The following is a 22,442-nucleotide window of genomic DNA, read 5'->3' on the forward strand; positions in this document are numbered from 1 at the left end:
GTGGCAGATGAAGCTTCATTCGCTCGCCCGCCACTCACCTCCTGCTGTGCGGCCTGGTTCCTAACAGGCCGTGGACTGGTTCGGGTCCATGGCCCAGGGGTTGGGGACCCCTGTTCTAATTCATTCTTTTACATGTAGTTGTCCAGTTTTCCCAGCACCACTTATTGAGGAGACTGTCTTTTCTCCATTGTACATTCTTGCCTGGTTTGTCATAGATTAATTGACCATAAATGCATGGATTTATTTCTGGGATGTATATTTTGGTCCATTGATCTCTATGTCTGTTTTTGTGCTAGTACCATACTGTTCTGATTACTGTAGTTTTATAATATAGTTTGAAGTCAGGAAGTGTGATTCCTCCTGCTCTGTTCTTCTTTCACAGATTGTTTTGGCAATTCAGGGTCTTTGGTATTTCCATACAAATTTTAAAATTATTTGTTCTAGTTCTGTGAAAAATACCATTGGTATTTTAAAAAAATTATTTTTAATTTTTTTCTTTTTTTTTGGCTGCATTGGGTCTTCGTTGCTGTGCACGGGCTTTCTCTAGTTGCGGCGAGTCCATTGGTATTTTTATAGGGATAGCACTGAATCTGTAGATTGCCTTGGGTAGCATGGTCATTTTAACAATATTGCTTCTTCCAATCTAAGAATACAGTATATCTTTATATCTATTTGTGTCATCTTCAATTTCATTCATCAGTGTCTGATAGTTTTCCAAGTACAGGTCTTTTACCTCTTAGGTAGGTTTATCCTAGGTATTTTATTCTTTTTGATGTGATAAGAACTGGGTCTTCTTTTTTTTTTTTTTTGGCCGTGCCACATGGCTTGCGGGATCTTAGTTCCCCAACCAGGGATCGAACCCGCACCCTCAGCAGTGAAAACACGGAGTCCTAACCACTGGACTGCCAGGGAATTTTGATGTGATGATAAATGGGATCGTTTCCTTAATGTCTCCTTCTGATAGTTCATTGTTAGTTTATAGAAATGCAATGGATTTCTGTATATTAATTTTGTATCATGCATAAATGATACAGCCACTTTGGAAAACAATTTGGCAGTTTCTTAAAACGATAAAGATGAACTTACCATATTATCCAGAGATTCTACTTCTAAATATATACCCAAGAGAAATGAAAACATATGTCCACAAAAATAATTTGTACATGAATGTTCATAAAAGCATTACTCTTAATAGACAAAAAGTAGAAACAAACCAAATGTCCACCAGCTAATGAATGGATTAAAATAAATGGGGTGTATCTACCGACAAGGGAAAACTATTCAACAGCAAATGAGAAGAAAACACTGCCACATGCTACAAAATGGATGAACCTTTAAAACATTGTTAAGTGAAAGAAGCCAGATGCAAAATACTATTGCACAATTCGATTAATACGAAATGCCCAGAAAAGGCTAATCTATCGAGATAGAAAGCATATTAGTAGTTACCTAGGGCCAGGAGAGAAAGGTCTGGGGGAAAACGGGGATGGGTTTCTTTTTAGGATGATGAAAATCTGCAAACACTGCATTTATTAGCATGGTAATATTTGCACAACTTCGTAAAGTTACTAAAATAGTACATGTACATGTATATTATATAAAGTTCAGAGCTACTATAATAAGCATAAAAGGAAGGAATTATACCAAAATGTATTTTGCTTAAATCTGGATGGTAGGATTAGGGGCAATTTTTATTCTCTATCCTTACTTTGCTTTCTTTCCCAAGTTTTAAGAGATGTCTTACTTTTTGTGTTACACACAAAAAAGTTTGTTTAAAAAATGTTGAGCTGGGCTACCCTGGTGGTGCAGTGGTTAAGAATCCACCTGCCAATGCAGGGGACATGGGTCCGAGCCCTGGTCCAGGAAGATCTCACGTGCTGTGGAGCAACTAAGCCCGTGTGCCACAACTACTGAGCCTGCGGTCTAGAGCCCATGCTCCTCAACAAGAGAAGCCACCGCAATGAGAAGCCCACACACTACAATTAAGAGTAGCCCCTGCTCGCCACAACTAGAGAAAGCTCGCATGCAGCAACAAAGACCCAACACAGCCAAAAATAAATAAAAATAAATTTATAAAAAAAAATGTTGAGCTGCATTATATAATTTTACAAAATTAGCCAACTGAAAAATAAATGTTTACTTTAATAATGAAGCTATTGTTTCATCTACTGTGGCATTTCTAAATGCCATACTTCTGTAAAATATGTACTCTTTTTCAAAATGGATGTGCTGGACTTCCCTAGTGATGCAGTTGGTTAAGAATCCGCCTGCCAATTCAGGGGACACGGGTTCGATCCCTGGTCTAGGAAGATCCCACATGCCGCGAAGCAACTAAGCCTGTGCTCTAGAGCCCAAGAGCCAAAACTACTGAACCCTTGTGCTGCAACTACTGAAGCCTGCGCGCCTAGAGCCCGTGCTCCACAACAAGAGAAGCCACCGCAATGAGAAGCCTGCAACAAAGAGTAGCTACCCCTCACAGCAACTAGAGAAAGCCTGAGCACAGCAACAAAGACCCTACACAGCCTAAAAAAATAAAAAATAAAATAAAATTTAAAAAAAAAAAAAAAAAAAAGGATGTGCTGAGAGCATCTAATCAATATGGCCTAACTCAGGAAACATGGAACTAGCAAGTGCTAGATTCTATTTGCCATAGCGTGTTGATTCATTCCGTAGGCCTTGAAGTTATTTAGCTATTTCTGAATTTCTCCATCCTTGAGTGAGAGGAAATAATACTGGTCATTAGCAGATTTTCATCTAATTTGGATCACCTCCCTCAGAGTTTGTAATATGTTATACACTCTTTTTTTATACACTAAAACAGTTTGTTTCTTTGCTTCAAAACTTACTGGAATTCTGAGATAATTCAGTTTTCTCATCTATCAACTGGAAATAAAGACAGCTACTTCACAGACTTTCTGTCAGGACAAAAAGAGGTGAAGGAAATGCAAAGCACTCAACAGAGTCCCCCTTTTCCCTCCTCATCCTCTTCCCCAGTGTAGTTTGCACATTCTTCCCAATGGATTCTTTCTGCTGCAGTTCTAAGACTACTGGAATTTGACTTCAAGAAACCCATTACCACGTGCTTTTCTTTCCATCCATTTTCCTCCCTGCTCCCTATCTCTCCCTCTCTCTCTAAATCTCTCCTTTATGATTCAGAATACATTTTTTTAGTAGCTTCAGCTGACACTTTTACTTTCTGTTAAATCCCTGGGTCACTCAAGAAATATTTCAACCACATTTGATTAATTTTGAATGTGTGCTATTTTACTTAAATAGTTTTAAAATAATTAAAACATTTAAAAATGTTAAATTCAAAACAAATTAGGATTTGCAGGAATCCTGAAGCTAACAGTTTTGCAGAAAAATTACGAAAGTGCTTTGAGAATAAACCTTAATAGTCTGGTCTACCATTTTTCTAGCAGTATATCTGAAAATTTTCTAATGCTTCATGTGATCCTCAGATCTTGATCTAAAGTCATTTTGGCAAATTGATCAAAAAGTCTCATCAGGACTTCCCTGGTGGCCCAATGGTTAAGACTCTGCACTTCCACTGCAGGGGGAAGAGGTTCGATCCCTGGTCGGGGAACTAAGATCCCGAGTGCCACGAAGTGCAGCCAAAAAAATAGAAAGAAAAGTCTCATCAAATTCTGGTTTAAGATATACAATATAAATCCAAGGGACTTCCCTGGTGGTGCAGTGGATAAGTATCCACGTGCCAATGCAGGGGACACGGGTTCGATCCCTGGTCTGGGAAGATCCCACATGCTGCAGAGCAACTAAGCCCGTGTGCCACAACTACTGAGCCTGCACTGTAGAGCCCACAAGCCACAACTACTGAAGCCCGAGTGCCACAACTACTGAAGCTCGTGTGCCTAGAGCCCGTGCTCTGCAACAAGAGAAGCCACCACAGTGAGAAGCCTGCACACTGCAAAGTAGGCCCAGCTCGCCACAACTAGAGAAAGCCTGCACGCAGCAACAAAGACCCAATGCAGCCAAAAAAATAAAAATTAAGCCTTTAAAAAAGAAAAAAAAAATATATATATATATATAAATCCAAATAAGAATGGTTATTTGTACACCAACATCATTAATCCTTAGGAAAATGCAAATTAAAACCACAAGATACCATTTCACACCCATTTAAAACACATACATAGGGCTTCCCTGGTGGCACAATGGTTGAGAATCTGCCTGCTAACACAGGGGACATGGGTTCGAGCCCTGGTCTAGGAGGATCCCACATGCCGCGGAGCAACTAGGCCCGTGAGCCACAAGTACTGAGCCTGCACGTCTGGAGCCTGTGCTCCCCAACAAGAGAGGCCGCGATAGAGAGAGGCCCACGCACCACGATGAAGAGTAGCCCCCACTTGCCACAACTAGAGAAAGCCCTCGCACAGAATCGAAGACCCAACACAGCAAAAATAAATAAATAAATTAATAATAATAAAAAAAAGAATATGGTCTTTGAATGCAGAGAATGTGCTTTAAAAAAACAAAAACACAAACACATACATAATAATAGCAGAGACAAGCTGGAAGTTTTACCAAAACGGATGGATGTTGTATTTTTGGAGATGTTCAAGTATCAGACTTTCTATCTTAAATAGGGCGTGGGGTGGGGGAGGTGAACTGAGGAATTCTTAAGGTCTTTACAGCAGTATGATTGAAGCAGGGGAGAAAAGCCATATTTCAAAAACTGAGGATGAGGAGTTTATATACTATAAATAGACCATTACATTGTCTGTCCAAAAGTACTTGTTTTATTTTTATTCGTTAGTCATTTATGTGTGTGTGGAGTGGGGGATGGAGGGATTGAGAATAGACTGTCCATTAGTCATTTGCCAAAGAGGTGCTCACTATCAGATCTGGTGGTGGTTGGAGCTGTGCAGTTTAAAGCTACAAAATCTTAAAGGCTGGAGTTCATAGAGTCTGTTCTTATTGTTGTTATCTTACCTTCCACTCTTAGAATAGAAAAGCTGCTTTCAGGTAAGTAACCGGACTCAACCTTCCCTTTACTACACACAACGGAGATAATGACAGGTATCTTTAAAAATAAAAATAAAAATTTTTCTTCTAAAATTGTATTCTTTTTGGTTTTAATGTCAAGGGTAACTTATTTTGAAATTTAAAATAACATTAAAAAGGGGAACTAAATGTTTACTTTGACAAAACATGGGCATGGGCCATTAGTGAAGAAACACTTCTGGTGGTAAACCTTATTCCAAATTGTTTGGTTAATTAGCCATACAAATTAAATATTTGTGCTTAGCGCCTAAAACTCTTCATCAAAATTTTGGATTAACAAAGACATCTAATATCTTAATTTTAGAGAAGAGGAAGCAGGGACCAAGAGATCTAAGGGTCTTATGGATGGGCTCCTCCCAGGACTTGCTATTGTGATGTTACAATGTGTCAATAAGAAAGAACTCCAGCAGAGAAGTAGGATTACTATGTATTACTTCCCTTTCCTATAAAATGGAGTACCAAGTTACCTCTCAGATTGAAAATACTTCAAACAAAATGTTTTGGATTTTGATAAATTTAACCCTGTATTTCTTTTTTTCTTTAATATTTCATTTATTTATTTATTTAGGCTGTGCTGAGTCTTAGTTACAGTGGCACAAAGGATCTTTCAGTTGTGGCACGTGGGCTTCTTAGTTGTGGCATGCGAACTCTTAGTTGTGGCATGCATGCGGGATCTAGCTCCCCAACCAGGGATTGAATCCAGGCCCTCTGCACTGGGAGTGCATAGTCTTACCCACTGGAACACCAGGGAAGTCTCAACTCTGTATTTCTTAAATTAGGTTTTGTCAATTCTTGTTGGACATCTGATTTCCAGTGAAAACTGTGAAAGACTACGGAGATAGATTATTCTCATATTTTTTCCCTCTTCCGAAGAGTAGTGATCTTCTAATAGCTTTGCACTAGGACTCAAGTGATAAGCCTGTAAGCACTCTTACAGGGTCAAATACAATGTTACAGATTTTTAAATTCAAATCAAACTAAAGGAGTTGAGAATTAAAATTTGATTTGCTAATGGCTCCTACAGTTTTATGTCAAACAAAGAAAAAACAAACAAACAAACCCCAACTGGGATTCAGAGGTATCTCACTTTATACAAAAGTCTATAGACTTCCCTAGTGGTCCAGTGGTTAAGACTCTGCGCTTCCACTGCAGGCGACACGGGTTTGATCCCTGGTTGGAGAACTAAGATCCCACATGCCACGTGGCCAAAAAAAAAAAAAAAAAGTCTATAGAAGTATAAAGTCTATAAAAAAGTTGACTATAAATTAAAATGCAATACCCAAATTATGGAAAATGTTTCTATAAAACCATCACTCCATAGTTTACTGAGAATTAACTTGTTTCAACACTATATGGTCTTCTACTTTAGTGTTCACACTACCTGGGGGAAAAAATTAGTAACCATGTGGAATTTTTCCCAAAAAATGTGTAAGAAAATACTACTACAGGGGGGTGGAATCAAGATGGTGTACTAGGAGGACGCGGAATTTGCATCTCCTCACAATTAGGGCATCTACCAGGCACCGGTGAGGGACCACAGACACCTAAGAGGATGGTAGGAACCCCCAGCAACCAGGTAGGATGAGGGCCGTGGGGGGAGTGAGGGTGAGGAGAAGTGTTGTCGGGATGGGACTGGCACCTCTGAAGGGCAGCTGGGGGAGGGGAAGGGATCCCACATCCCAAGGGGAAACTGGGGAACCACTGGGAGGGCAGAGGATCAAAAGGGAGAGTGGCCAGGTTTCCCTGCCCACTTGGGCCCCCAGGAACCTGCTGGTAGCCCAGGCCTGATCCTCTGCCCACCTAAGCACCCTCCAGCTGCGCAGGTCCTGAGGGAGTGGGAGGGTGGGAAGGAGGAGCACAAGTAAAGTCCAGACCTATGGGACTGGCCCCCCTGAGGGGGGGCTGCGGGAGGGGAGGAGTTCCTACACACAGTGGAACCCATCTATGGTTACGGGTCCAGCAGCAACCAGAGTGACCCTGGGGCAGACAGTGTGGGAAGGGTGAAAAGGAACGGAAGAGAACGCTGCCAATGCTTTCCCTGTCCACTTAGGCTCTGGGAACCCTTTTGGGCTCCCAGGCCTAATCCTGCGCCCTCGGAGTCTCCCTCCTGACGTGCAGAGCCCAAGCCCCACCCCTACACCTCCACCCAGGGCACTGCCTCCAAACTCCAGAACTCCACACTCCAGAGGCCCTTGTTTTGACATCTGCCTCTTCCCTTCTGTGCAGGTCCTAAGCAGAGGCCCTGCCCCACGCTTGAACATAACCTGCCTAGGCCACACCCCACGCTCAAACGTCACCACCCCCACCTGCCTAGGTCCCACCCCACCCTAAACCCCGCCCCTGCCTAAGTTCCACCCCCTGCCTAAACTCTGTCCCCATAGCCAAGGCTTTTTTTTTTTCTTTTCTTTTTCCTCTTTTAGATTGCGGTTCTGTTTTATCTTGTTGATTCATTGTTATTGATTCTTTTATACTTTTATTTTTCATAATAAATCTTTTATTTTTCTAATTTTATTTTATTCTTTATACTTTGTTATTCTTCTCTCCTTTTGGCTTGTTCCCAACTCTCCTTTTATTTTTTTCTTTTTCTATTATGGTTGTATTTTACCTTGTTGCAGTTGTTTCAATGATATTTTATTTTTCCTAATATATTTTTATCTTTCTAATTTTATTTTGTTTAAATTCTTTGATATTGTACTGCTCCTTTCTTTCTTCCTTCCTTCCTTTTTTTTTTGCTGTGCCACAAGGCTTGCGGGATCGTGGCTCCCAGGCTGGAGGTCGGGCCCAAGCTCCTGTGGTAGGAACTCCAAGTCCAAACTGCTGGACTAATAGAGAACCTCAAACCCCAGAGAATATCAATCGGAGTGATGACTCCCATAGGTCCTCACCTCAGCACCAAGACCCAGCTCTATCCAACTGCCTGTAAACTCCAGTGCTGCACATCTCAGGCCAAACAACCAGTGAGGCAGGAAAACAGCACCACCCTTAAAAAAAAAAAAAAAATGAAACGACAAAAAAAAATGTTACAGATAAAGGAGCAAGGTAAAAACCTACAAGACCAAATAAATGAAGACGAGATAGGCAACCTACCTGAAAAATAACTCAGAGTAATGATACTAAAGATGATCCAAAATCTTGGACACAGAATGGAGAAAATACAAGAAACATGTAACAAGGATCTAGAAGAACCACAGAGCAAACAAACAGTGATGAACAACACAATTATTGAAACTGAAAATACCCTAGAAGGAATCAATAACAGAATAACTGAGGCAGAAGAATGGATAAGTGAGCTGGAAGATAAAATGGTAGCAATAACTGCCAGGGAGCAGAAGAAAGAAAAAAGAATGAGAAGAATTGAGGACAGTCTCAGAGACCTCTGGAACAACATTAAACGCACCAACATTCGAATGATAGGGGTCCCAGAAGAAGAAGAGAAAAAGAAAGGGTCTGAAAAATATTTGAAAAGATTATAGTCAAAAACTTCTCTAACATGGGAAAGGAAAATAGTCAATCAAGTCCAGGAAGCACAGAGAGTCCCATACAGGATAAACCCAAGGAGAAACACACCAAGACACATATTAATCAAACTATCAAAAATTAAATACAAAGAAAAAATATTAAAAGCCACAAGGGAAAAGCAACAAATAACATACAAGGTAGTCTCCACAAGGTTAACAGCTGATCTTTCAGCAGAAATTCTGCAAGCCAGAAGGGAGTGGCAGGACATATTTAAACTGATGAAAGGGAAAAGCCTACAACCAAGATTACTCTACTCAGCAAGGATCTCATTTAGATTCGATGGAGAAATTAAAACCTTTACAGATAAGCAAAAGTTAAAAGAATTCAGCACCACCAAACCAGCTTTACAACACATGCTAAAGGAACTTCTCTAGGCAGGAAACACAAGAGAAGGAAAAGACCTACAAAAACAAACGCCAAAAAATTAAGAAAATGGTAATAGGAACATACATATCGATAATTACCTTAAATGTAAATGGATTAAATGCTCCAACCAAAAGACACAGACTGGCTGAATAGATACAAAAACAAAACCCATCTATATGCTGTCTACAAGAGACCCACTTCAGACCAAGGGACACATACAGACTGAAAATGAGGGGATGGAAAAAGATATTCCATGCAGATGGAAATCAAAAGAAAGCTGGAGTAGCAATTCTCATATCAGACAAAATAGACTTTAAAATAAAGACTATTTATTACAAGAGATAAAGAAGGACACTACATAAGGATCAAGGGAGAAATTCAAGAAGAAGATATAACAATCATAAATATTTATGCACCCAACATAGGAGCACCTCAGTATATAAGGCAAATGCTAAGAGCCATAAAAGGGGAAATTGACAGTAATACAATAATACTAGGGGACTTTAACATCTCACTTTCACCAGTGGACAGATCATCCAAAATGAAAATAAATAAGGAAACAAAAATTTTAAATGACACATTAAACAAGATGGACTTAATTGATATTTACAGGACATTCCATCCAAAAACAGAATACACTTTCTTCTCACGTGCTCATGGAACATTCTTCAGGATAGACCGTATCTTAGGTCACAAATCAAGCCTTGGTAAATTTAAGAAAATTGAAATTGTATCAAGTATCTCTTCTAACCATAACACTATGGGACTAGATATCAATTACAGGAAAAGAACTAAAAAATACAAACACATAAAGGCTAAGCAATATGCTACTTAATAACCAAGAGATCACTGAAGAAATCAAAGAGGAAATCAAAAAATACCTAGAAACAAATGACAATGAAAAGATGACAACCCAAAACCAATGGGATGCAGCAAAAGCAGTTCTAAGAGGGAAGTTTAAAGCAATACAATCCTACCTCAAGAAACAAGAAAAACCTCAAATAAACAACCTAAACTTACACCTAAAGCAATTAGAGAAAGGAGAACAAAAAAACCCCAAAGTTAGCAGGAGGAAAGAAATAATAAAAATCAGATCAGAAATCAATGAAAAAGAAATGAAGGAAACAATAGCAAAGATCTATAAAATTAAAAGCTGGTTCTTTGAGAAGATAAACAAAATTGATAAACCATCAGCCAGACTCATCAAGAAAAAAAGGGAGAAGACTCAAGTCAATAGAATTATAAATGAAAAAGGAGAAGTAACAACTGACATTGCAGAAATACAAAGGATCATGAGAGATTACTACAAGCAACTCTATGCCAATAAAATGGACAACCCAGAAGAAATGAACAAATTCTTAGAAAAGCACAACCTTCCAAGATGGAACCAGGAAGAAACAAAATATAAACAAGACCAATCACAAGCACTGAAATTGAAACTGTGATTAAAAATCTTCCAACAGGGGCTTCCCTGGTGGCGCAGTGGTTGAGAGTCCACCTGCCGATGCAGGGGATACAGGTTCATGCCCCAATCTGGGAAGATCCCACATGCCATGGAGCTGCTGGGCCCATTAGCCATGGCTGCTGAGCCTGTGCGTCCGGAGGCTGTGCTCTGCAACGGGAGAGACCACAACAGTGAGAGGCCCGCGTACCACAAAAAAAAAAAAAGAACTTCCAACAAACAAAAGCCCAGGACCAGGAGGCTTCACAGGTGAATTCTATCACACATTTACAGAAGAGCTAACACCTATCCTTTTCAAAGTCTTCCAAAATATAGCAGAGGAGGAACACTCCCAAACTCATTCTATGAAGCCACAATCACTCTGATACCAAGACCAGGCAAAGATGTCACAAAAAAGAAAACTGCAGGCCAATATCTCTGATGAACATAGATGCAAAAATCCTCAACAAAATACTAGCAAACAGAATCCAACAGCACATTAAAAGGATCGTACACCATGATCAAGTGGGGTTTATCCCAGGAATGCAAGGATTCTTCAGTATATGCAAATCAATCAATGTGATACAGCATATTAACAAATTGAAGGATAAAAACCATATGATAGTCTCAATAGATGCAGAAAAAGCTTTTGACAAAATCAACATCCATTTATGATAAAAACTCTCCAGAAAGTAGGCATAGAGGGAACCTGCCTCAACATAATAAAGGCCATATATGACAAACCCACAGCCAACATCATTCTCAATGGTGAAAAACTGAAACCATTTCCACTAAGATCAGGAACAAGACAAGGTTGCCCACTCTCACCACTATTATTCAACATAGATTTGGAAGTTTTAGCCACAGCAATCAGAGAAGAAAAAGAAATAAAAGGAATACAAATCGGAAAAGAAGAAGTAAAACTGTCACTGTTTGCAGATGACATGATCCTATACATAGAGAATCCTAAAGATGCTACCAGAAAACACCTAGAGCTAATCAATCGATTTGGTAGAGTAGCAGCAGGATACAAAATTAACGCAGAGAAATCTCTTGCATTCCTATACACTAATGATGAAAAATCTGAAAAAGAAATTAAGGAAACACTGCCATTTACCACTGAAACAAAAAGAATAAAATATCTAGGAATAAACCTACCTAAGGAGACAAAGACCTGTATGCAGAAAACTGTAAGACACTGATGAAAGAAATTAAAGATGATAGAAACAGATGGAGTGATATACCATGCTCTTGGATTGGAAGAACAAACATTGTGAAAATGACTATACTACCCAAAGCAATCTACAGATTCTGTGCAATCCCTATCAAACGCCAATGGCATTTTTCACAGAACTAGAACAAAAAATTTCACAATTTGTATGGAAACACAAAAGACCCCAAATAGCCAAAGCAATCTTGAGAAAGAAAAACAGAGCTGGAGGAATCAGGCTCCCAGACTTCAGACTATACTACAAAGCTACAGTAATCAAGACAGTATGGTACTGGCACAAAATCAGAAATATAGATCAATGGAACAGGATAGAAGGCCCAGAGATAAAACCACACACACGGTCACTTTATCTTTGATAAAGGAGGCAAGCGTATACAATGGAGAAAAGACAGCCTCTTCAATAAGTGGTGCTGGGAAAACTGGACAGCTACATGTAAAAGAATGAAATAAGAACATTCCCTAACACCATACACAAAAGTAAACTCAAAATGGATTGAAGACCTAAATGTAAGGCCAGACACCATAAAACTCTTAGAGAAAACCATAAGCAGAATACTCTATGACATAAATCACAGCAAGATCCTTTTTGACCCACCTCCTAGAGAAATGGAAATAAAAACAAAAATAAACAAATGGGACCTAATGAAACTTAAAAGCTTTTGCACAGGATAGGAAACCATAAACAAGATGAAAAGACAACGCTCAGAATGGGAGAAAATATTTGCAAAGGAAGCAACTGACAAAGGATTAATCTCCAAAATATACAAGCAGCTCATGCAGCTCAATATCAAAAAAACAAACAACCCAACCCCAAAATGGGCAGAAGACCTAAATAGACATTTCTCCAAAGAACATATACAGATTGCCAGCAAACACATGAAAGGATGCTCAACGTCACTAATTATTAGAGAAATGCATATCAAAACTACAATGAGGTATCACCTCACACCAGTCAGAATGGTCATCATCAAAAAATCTACAAACGATAAATGCTGGAGAGGGTGTGGAGAAAAGGGAACCTTCTTGCCCTGTTGGTGGGAATGTAAATTGATACAGCCACTATGGAGAACAGTGTGGAGGTTCCTTAGGAAACTAAAAATAGAACTACCAGATGACCCAGCAATCCCACTACTGGGCATATACCCTGAGAAAACCATAATTCAAAAAGAGTCATGTACCACAATGTTCATTGCAGCACTATTTACAATAGCCAGGACATGGAAGCAACCTAAGTGTCCATCGACAGATGAATGGATAAAGAATATGTAGCACATATATACAATGGAATATTACTCAGCCATAAAAAGAAACAAAGCAGTTATTTGTAGTGAGGTGGATGGACCTAGAGTCTGTCATACAGACTGAAGTAAGTCAGAAAGAGAAAAACAAATACAATATGCTAACACATATATATGGAATCTAAAAAAAAAAATGGTTCTGATGAACCTAGGGGCAGGACAGGAATAAAGACACAGACGTAGAGAATGGACTTGAGGAGATGGGGAGGGGGAAGGGGAAGCTGGGATGAAGTGAGAGAGTAGCACTGACATATATACACTACCAAATATAAAACAGATAGCTAGTGGGAAGCAGCTGCATAGCACATGGAAATCAGCTTGATGCTTTGCAACCACGTAGAGGCGTGGGATAAGGAAGGTGGGAGGGAGATGCAAGATGGAGGGGATATGGGGATATGCGTTATGCATATAGCTGATTCACTTTGTTATACAGCAGAAAGTAACACAAGACTGTAAAGCAATTATAATTATACTCCAATAAAGATGTTAAAAAAAAGAAAAGAATACTGTAAAACTACAGTTATATATTGAAATTATTATTTAAGATCTTCCTAATTAAATGAAGCGTGTCTTGAGTTAAAATGAAGCAGTATTAAAAGCTACATTAACATTTTTCAGTCCTGAAGAGATCACTTAGAAAATTATGGCTCCATTTTGCAGATCATTACTTTAAAAGAAACAGTGAAACACAAAAATTACTGTATTAAACCTTAATTTGAGGAGCAGTTTACTCAGCCAACAGGATCTATCTTTTTTGTTAGTTACATGGCCACAACTGACTCTAATTCAAATGAGTAATTAACGCTCCTGATATTTGATGGTGGTCATGAAAGAATCCGCTGCTGTAACCTGAGAGGCATTATTCAGCCTTTGTGATAAGATGTCCTAATAACCCAACAAAACAACTCTTGAAGAGAGATAATAACAATAGAAAACACACAGTGCTTACCAAACAGCCAGGCGCTGCTGTTTCGAACGCTTTACCTACACTCATTCAATCCCCATAATAGCTTTATGAGTTAGAGACTGTTTTTATCTCCACTTCACAGATATGAAAACTTAGTCACTTGCCAAAGGTCACCAAGTAAAAAGGCAGAGGAAGGACTCAATCATGTTAGCCAGGCTCCAGTGTCTGTGCTCTCACCCACTGCTCTTTACCTCCAGGTTTGCCTCAAGACTCCAGTAATTCAGTGACGGCTGTAATATGACCATGGACGTAAAATTTCACTCTCCATTCACTAGAGTAAATCTAGGTCTACCCAGTTTGTACCCTCTGTTCAGAAGCTTTCACTGGCTAATGGCTATATGTGCATATTTTGGCAGGTTTAATCTTGACCCCAGAGTGTATCACAAAAGGTACAATTCTAACAGACTATTTGCTTTCAGTTGATCTCAACAGGGAGCCTAAAGCCCAAGAAGTGGCTTAATCAGATAATGTGAAACTTTAGGACAGAAAAGCTCATACTACTGCATTTATTACAGTGTGTTTAACATTTGTAATCAGACCTAAACTTCCAAAATTCTTATGTCTGACTCGCTCTCTTAGCGAGTTCAGCTAATCTCCCTTTCTACTTCCAATAGATAAAACATACCCAGCAAATGCTGTCCAAGGCAAGTTTTCAGACACGTATCTGAATTTAGTATCATTCTTGTTCCGATCAGGTGTCAGGGTAAACACAGAGCCTTTCAGGTGGACTGCTTGGCTGCCCTTTGCCCAGGAGCACTTTTTGCTTTACTGAATTTCACAGTAAAGTACAGCAACATGTTACAGCTCCTGGCTGAAAATGTAAATAGGAGAGTAAAGTTGTCAGACAAGAGCCTGCCCAACTGTTCCCAGAGGATATTATTCATACTTAAATTTACACTCACTTATATCTCACATCTCTGAATAGCAAAAATGTCACAATTATTTTAGCAGTAATCAAATAAGTTATTTCAATAGCAGGGCTCTAATAAATAAATTTAGGTTAACTAGCAGGCAATTTAAACCTTAAAACGCCAAGAGTGCAGAGAAGCAAGGGAGTGGTGTTAGTAGCAGAGCAGTTTTGGAAGTTCCCGGGATTCCCTTACAAAAAACAGTGAGAGCCACGAGGATGGAAAAAAAAGAAAAAACTATACAGTAACATCTTTACCAAAAACCAAGGGAAAAACATCCCCTGGAACTCCAGAACACTAACTACCCTTAGCAACTAGAAAGGGGGAACCACACCTGTGCCAGCAGAAGTGGAGGTTTGAAAATGTGGTCCTGTAAGGGTCAAAAGAGCCAAGGAACCCAGAAATCACCAAGTCATCATCCAAAGGAAGGGCGCCTCCCCCCCCTCCTTGACATGGGAACCCCAGGAGGGAATCTAGGTACTACACTGAGAACTGGGAGGAGATCTGGCAGGATCTCTTTTGCCAATGAGTGCAAGGAAAGGTCCCAATCAGGACCCCGAAGGCTCGGCAACATCCAGTGGAAGCTCTTTAATAGAAAGACAGACTCCGCGCTGAGCAGAAACTGTTGAGAGTAGAGCACGATATATGTGTTAAAAGACAGCTAGCTAGCTAGCTAAGGCTGACAATAGCTAGATCAGGCTGATCAAGTTTAGTACATCACAGTACTAAAACTGAGACAACTAGACGTTATGTGCTGCCTGGTGTGATGCAATAGAAAGTACATTGCATCCCCAATGTAGAAATATTTTTACCAAAAAAAATTAAAACCTGAATCAAACCTAGCCTCTAGATCTAACTCCTAGTTTACAGACAATACGGAGGAGAAAGGAATATGCTAAATAATACAATAAAAATGCAACCAGCCAAATGTGGGAAATTCTGCAGGATAAATAACCTCACCTCTTCAACAAATAAATGGCATGACGATGTGGGGGTGAGGGGGGAGACAAATAAAAAAAGACCTAAAGATACAGCAAATAAAGGAAATATATAGATTTTGTTTGGATCCTGATTTGAAATCACCAACTCTTAAAAAAAATTTTTTTTAGATAATTGGGGAAAATTGACGATGGACTAGGGATTATACTGTATAATGGAATTACTACTAATTTTATTGGTGTGATAATGGTATTGTGGTATGTTGAAAATAAAAAGGTCCTAATCTGTTAGATACCTAGAGAAGTATATACCAATGAAATAATATGATGTCTGGGATTTACTTTAAATTATTCTGAGAGCCGGCCATGGAAGTGTGAGGAAGGCCACGAATTCCATTTCAAGGTATCTTTGAGCTTGTTGAGTAGACGCCATAAGCAAGGCTCACCCTCCTGAGTTGAAACATGTATGGACAAGAAGTTATCACTGAAATCAAATGGTGGTGGACATGTCCAAGGAATCTTTGGGGACTTGACTCCTTTATGAATCTTTCAATAGATGAATGTGCAGAGACAGCAATTGGTGGGTGACAGAACAATACTGGAATGGCAGTATAAGGGAAAATAGTATCATCATGTTAGAAGCCTTGGAATGAGTATAAACAAAGGTTGTGTTCATCAAAGATATCAATTGCTTCCTCATGTCCCATCTCCAAAGGGCCTGTTTTACTATCATATAAAAAATTGAGCAGTGTACATTTTCATATTAAACTTTCTTGTTAAACTTTTTTAATAGTCAAAAAAAATTCCTCACACAGAAAAAATGGGGAATAGATGAAATAAGAATGGCAAAATCTTGATAACTGTTGAAAATGGCAATTCATTAGACTTTTTTTTCCTACTTTTGAATGACTGAAATCCAAAATAAAAAGTTAAATAAAAATGTCTACAAGAGGGAAGACATATGGGAACATATGTTTATGTATGACTGATTCACTTTGTTATAAAGCAGAAACTAACACACCATTGTAAAGCAATTATACCCCAATAAAGATGTTAAAAAAAAAAAAATGTCTAGGGACTTCCCTGGTGGTCCACTGGTTAAGACTTGGAGCTTCTACTGCAGGGGGCATGGGTTCAATCCCTGGTCGGAGAACTGAGATACCACATGCTGTGAGGCCAAAAATAAAAAGTCTTATGCACAACATGATTTACAACATCTGATTACTATATTGAAAGCTATAATACAAAAGGAGCAATAGGAGTTATTTAAAAATGCTCCAAATAATTCTTTAATCTTTTTTTGTAGGGTAATTGTCAGGTACTTTAGGTTGGTCTATTAATAGACAAAACTAAAGGTTACCGTCTTTAAAAATGTTATCATAGAAAAATAAGGTTTTGTGAATTTTTGCCAAATTTAAAACATTTTCCAAAGGAAACTGTCTTTAGCAGAGATTTCCCAGGCAAGATGTCCATGTCTGGTACCATTCTTCTGAACATTCTCCCCTGCTGCTCCAACAGGAGACAAACCACATTTCCAAGATTGTTAAATTATTACCTAGGAAACTTTTGGCAATTTCCCATTCAGTCACATTTTCCAGTCATTTGGTTCTCATGTTTATAGAGCTGGTTGTTCACTTTTACCCAATGTTCAGGAGGGATTTGGCTCCAGGCAATCCTTTTTTCTTTTTTCCCTTTCAATTTTGACATCTCTATGAGTTAGCTATTATACAGTATTATCACAGCCTATTGCTTTCTGAATCATATTACCCAGGAGACAATTCAGGAATGAACTTGGACTAGAATTTTATATAGCATGCACAGTTTCCTGAAGGTCTTGGTGCCTACTTTTCTGTAATCTGTGAAGGTCCTATTCCTTTTCTTTTCCACACAATATATTATTTGAATAGTTCAGGTATCCTGCATATATTTCTATACTTTTCTTAGCCACAAGCAACTGCTTTAATGAAAAGTAGATACCTGATCTTATTATGCTGGTTAAACCACAGTGCAGGTCAAAGCTGCCTCCTTTTCTGTTCCATCTCCATTATACACTTTGCTCGTTTGGTTTTTGAACACATGCCAACTCTTCTCAAAGATATTTCTCTGGGCTCTAATATTCATTTGTTTTCTATATTTATAAATGTAAACACTATGTAGTTTCCCCAAGTGACTGAATCACCCTGAAACTACCTAAAAAATGATTTCAAAAGTGCAAATGATTTGGGGGCCAGAGGTAGTAATATTAAATCCATTGACAGGACAGAAGGAGGCAGAATTGTAAAGGGAGACTTTATTTCTTGTTTCCAAATAAACATGTATACTCACTGATGTAAGAGTAGGAATACTTCCTATTCTACTAAGGGCTGCGGAAGTTACCCAGAACTCTTATCTCAGCTTTCTCTCTTCATAGAGATAAGAATACTTGTCACAATCTTTTCAGATGATGGAAAAAGATGACTAGATCAGTGATTATGAACCAGTCTGAGCTCTTTGTTAGTAGGATGACTGTACAATGGAATTACCATTAATTTTATAGGTGTGATAATGGTATAGTGGTATGTTAAAGAAAAAATCTGTTAAAGATGCCTAGAGAAGTATGTACCAATGAAATAATATTATGTCTGGGAAGGAATTCACATAGTTCTCAAAGTCAGGGTCAAAACACTTTGTACATCAGGTATTGCAGTAACTGGGAAGAAGGCATCTGAGTGTTAACCACTCTGATGTATTTAAAAGACTAGAATTCCTTAACATACTTTTGTTGATATAATATATGCACATGAAATGTGACAAGTCTCTTTTTGGTCAGGTAGAATAAAAACACAGGTGTCTAAGATTAGCTAATGGGGAAAAAAAACCTTAAAATTCTAAACTGATTAAAGATATAAATAGGCAGGCATCGAAACTGAGAGAATCAATGGGAGTGGAGGAGAAATGAACAAGATTGATGAAAGGACAGAACAAACAAGAAGTTTCAAAGGTTGATGCTGAAAAGAGGAAATGACTCAGTCACAGTTTAGGAAGGGAATTCCAGTTAGGTGAGTTGTATGTGAGCCTGGGAAAGCTCATTACCTACAGAGAACAAGATTCTAGGAGCTCACTGCAGACTGTCCTTGGAGTCATGTACACAAAGCACAACATCAATACTGTAAAAAATAATCTCCCGATAGAGGAGAAAATTTTGGTGTCTTTTACTATTGGTGCTCATGACAGTTCTGGTCATTGAACCTCAAGAGATAATTGGTACTGGAAAAAAAAAAAAAGACTGAGGTGAAGGAAAAATATTCATATTAGTCTAGTATGAATTTAAGTTATTCATCAAACATTTATTGGGGATTTCACTGTCCCAGGCACTGGGGGTACAGTTTTCAACAAGAGGGGCATAGGTCCTGCCCCTCTAGGAGGCTACAATCCTGCAGATAAATGACTATGATCTGGGAAGAATATGGTTTAGGATTGCACTGTTGACATTTATAAAACCATGGACAAAGTGAATCCAGACATGTTCAGCTGGAATTCTTCAAATAGGGAGTGTAAGAGACAGATCTGGATAAGACTTTGAGGAAGTAAGGGTGCTTGGTGCTAAGTAATTTGCCTAAAACTAGACTGGAAAGTCTGTGAAGGCAGAGATTATATCTGTTTGATTCACAGTGGTTCACCAGCGACTAACAGAGCATCTGAAAAATAGTAGCCAATCCAGAAATTTAAAAAAAAAAAAGTAAATAAGTGAAGCAAATATTTGCAGTACCTGTTATGTGACTGTCTTGCTTTCATAGTGTTTAGTATGAGTGTCACCGAGGAGTACATATATAGACAATTTAAATACAATGTAATAAGTATTAGGAGTTAAGCATGGGATACTATTAGGATACTATACTAAATAATTCACGGATCTGGAAAGCTTCTTGGAGGAAGAAATACTTGACATGAGTTTTGAAGGAAGAAGGGAAGCAAAGCCAGTTGGATACAGCATGTATTAAATTCTTGTGGAATGAAACAGCATTACACATTTGAGGAACCCAAAATGGTGCTGCAGATTAGCTGGACAGAATGGGATACCATGATGGTGTGATGGTAAATTAGGCAATAAGGACTTTTATATACTATGCTAAAATTTGGGCTTTATTGTAAGTCTGGTGATCATTAATATATTTTAAGCAGGGAATGATAGGATCAGATCTGACTTTTGAAGATCACTCAGGCATCAGTGGTAGTGGAAGGCGGGGGAACAGTAAAGGTGGGAAGGTTTAAATTAAGACATGTATGAAGATATGGAATAGATATAAAAGATATTACTGAGAAAGGGATTGGATGAGGGGACCAAGTGAAGGAAAGGTACTAGAATGACTGCAAGGCCTCAGGTTTGAATGTGGTGCCACTTAATATGATAGGTAATAGAAGAGCAGAGTTCGGGTTTTTTTGAAGGTGAGTGGGGAGGAAAAAGGATGATAAATCCAGTCTTTACTTGAACTTGACGTACCAGCAGGAAATATTAGTGGGTATGCTCCTCTTCTTTTGATGCCAACGTAAGGGAGATCAGTCACACCCTCTCACAAATTTTTCTTGATGTATATGGGTCTTGAGGCAGTACAGAATTTTTGAACTTTTTACGTGCTCTGAGGCCCCTCGCAAATGAACAAGATTGAATGAGCTGGTTGTATGTTGGTTGCTATGAAATGGAGAAATAGTTCTTAATAATTCTGCGACCTCAGACATCATTTCATATGTAAATAAAACATGGCAGCATGGGTAACAAGTCCAATCCTCTCTCCGTTAAACTATAATAACAGTAAAGCAGACATGATAAAATAAGATGTACTACTTTATCTCTTGGAAATTACACCGAGTGGTCGTGTATATTCCATAGTGAAAATTTTATTGGTAGTAGAGAAGCGAAAAATTTGAATGCAATAAATGTTATATGCGATTTTCCTGCATAGCTGTAATTAATGAATCTTTTTTCCTTATTGTTGTTAAATATCATTTTTGTCCTATTTTTTGACCAAATGGTTATTAGCTACATTAACTTTTAGAAACTTACTAGTTCATTAAGGATGTTTCCGTGCAACCTAAGCACATAAACACACACACTACGGTACTTAAAAGATTAACCTTGTCTTTTATGTGTATATTACATTCACTAAAACAACCCAGGAAAGCATTTTTAGCCGTTCATGTAGGGTTTTAAATTGTCTTCACAATGCTCTTATTTTCTATTTCCATCAAAAGATTCTGCTATGAATGACAATATTTGTGAGCTCATTCACTTCTAAAATATCAAATTGTTAGTTTAACCAGTCCCCTCCAGTTTTCTTCCCCCTCTGCCCACTATCAAGATCTAAAGATTTTCACCTTCTCTTCTCCCCCCCAAAAATGAAAACAATCGCTACTGCTCCCCTGTCAAACTCCCCAAACACAACCCACCCCAGAATAGGAAAGACGGGAGGCAAAGCTGTACAAGTTGCAACGCGCGACAGGGAGCACAGAATTGGGAGCAAAGCCCAGAGACAGAGAATCAGTCTCCACGTCCGGGACGATCTGGGCTCTTTGCCAAAAGAGAACGTCCCCAAAGCCCCGGGAACTGCCTGGTGCTAGGAAACCAGAGAGAGAGAGAGAGTGACAGGCAGAGAAAGAGGCCCGACCCTCTGGGACTGCCTGAAAACACGCAAGGAATGCAAAAGAAACGTCAGGAATCCGGGACCGGCTGCGGCCGGCCAGAGCGACCAACCAGGTTAAAACCCAGCTCCAAAGGCAGGCGCGCCGCTGAGACCTTTGGGTAGGGAACGGCGCTGGGGACTGACTGAGAGAGGGATACGGATTCCTGGGAAGGCAGAGACCAACTCTCTTCCAAAGATTGGATTCGACGGCCCACCGTCCGGACTCCACCGCCAGAATCCCGCAGCGAGCCTGCGGGGCGGGCCTAGGGGCGGGGCCGAATCTCCTTCCCCGCCTCTAACGGCAAGCCGACTGCGTCCTCAGTACGCCTGCGTAGGGTGAGGCCGGACTCTATTTGGCTAGTAGGCGAGCGGCGGCAGTGGCGTTCTCTACCCGGCATGCTGCGCGGGAGCGGCGGCCCTACGTCTCTCTCCTTCCCAACCCTGCCCCCCTTCCCCCTCCCGCCGCGGCCCCCCCTTCCCCTAAAGTGAGTGAGTGAAACTGGCAGATGGAGGAGGGACTGTAATGGCGGCGGCCGGCAGCTCCCTGCTCTGACCTACGGCAGGCATTCAGCAACAACCCCCTCCCCGCCCCTCTCCCAGCCGGCCTCCGCCCCGCCGCCAGCGCGGGGCCACCCTCCCCGGCCCTTCCCCCAGCGGTCGGCGTCTCGCCCTGCGCCCCGGCCGGGGCCCCACACACAATGGACGAGCTCGCCGGAGGTGGTGGTGGCGGCCCCGGGATGGCGGCCCCTGCACGGCAGCAGCAGGGACCTGGGGGGAACATGAGCCTTTCGCCCGGGGGGAATGGAACGGCGGGCGGTGGGGGTGCTCCGGCCGCCGAGGGAGCGGGTCCCGCGGCAGGCCCAGAGCTGTCTCGGCCGCAGCAGTACACTATCCCAGGGATCCTGCACTACATCCAGCACGAGTGGGCTCGGTTCGAGATGGAGCGGGCGCACTGGGAGGTGGAGCGGGCCGAACTGCAGGTACCTCGCTGGGGTCGGTGTGCGGGACGGCTGCGGCGGCGGGGTTCCCGACCGGGGGGTGGGGGGGGTGGGGCCGGGACTCCCCTCAGTTGGAGCTCGAGGCCTTGGGAGG

General features: G+C 40.3%; 2 protein-coding genes across 15 annotated transcripts in view; one reads left to right on the forward strand and one right to left on the reverse strand.

Annotated features, from left to right (window-relative positions):
* Window positions 1-22,442, reverse strand: part of AP4S1 (adaptor related protein complex 4 subunit sigma 1) — a 59,018-nt gene that overhangs the window by 36,435 nt on the left and 141 nt on the right. Inside the window, exon 2 of one of the 9 annotated variants that reach the window (XM_079906646.1) lies at window positions 20,174-20,362. The exons of 7 other annotated variants lie outside the window; for them this stretch is intronic. The gene's annotated coding sequence lies outside the window, so the exon portion shown is untranslated. Of the gene's footprint in view, window positions 1-7,910; window positions 7,952-20,173; window positions 20,363-22,442 lie in introns of those variants that run through there. One more of the 9 variants, XM_079906647.1, reaches the window with a different exon arrangement.
* The window catches only part of STRN3 (striatin 3), a 115,750-nt gene continuing 114,594 nt past the window's right edge, over window positions 21,287-22,442 (forward strand). Inside the window, exon 1 of one of the 6 annotated variants that reach the window (XM_079906551.1) lies at window positions 21,287-21,686. Coding sequence is in view for 5 of the 6 variants with exons in the window: in XM_079906545.1 (XP_079762671.1) it covers window positions 22,049-22,330 (282 nt within the window). In the remaining variant the exon portion in view is untranslated. Of the gene's footprint in view, window positions 21,687-21,745; window positions 22,331-22,442 lie in introns of those variants that run through there. The other 5 variants (XM_079906545.1, XM_079906544.1, XM_079906546.1 and 2 more) reach the window with 5 other exon arrangements.

The sequence above is a fragment of the Stenella coeruleoalba genome, assembly GCF_951394435.1.
Source record: "Stenella coeruleoalba genome assembly, chromosome: 2".
Lineage (NCBI taxonomy): Eukaryota > Metazoa > Chordata > Mammalia > Artiodactyla > Delphinidae > Stenella > Stenella coeruleoalba.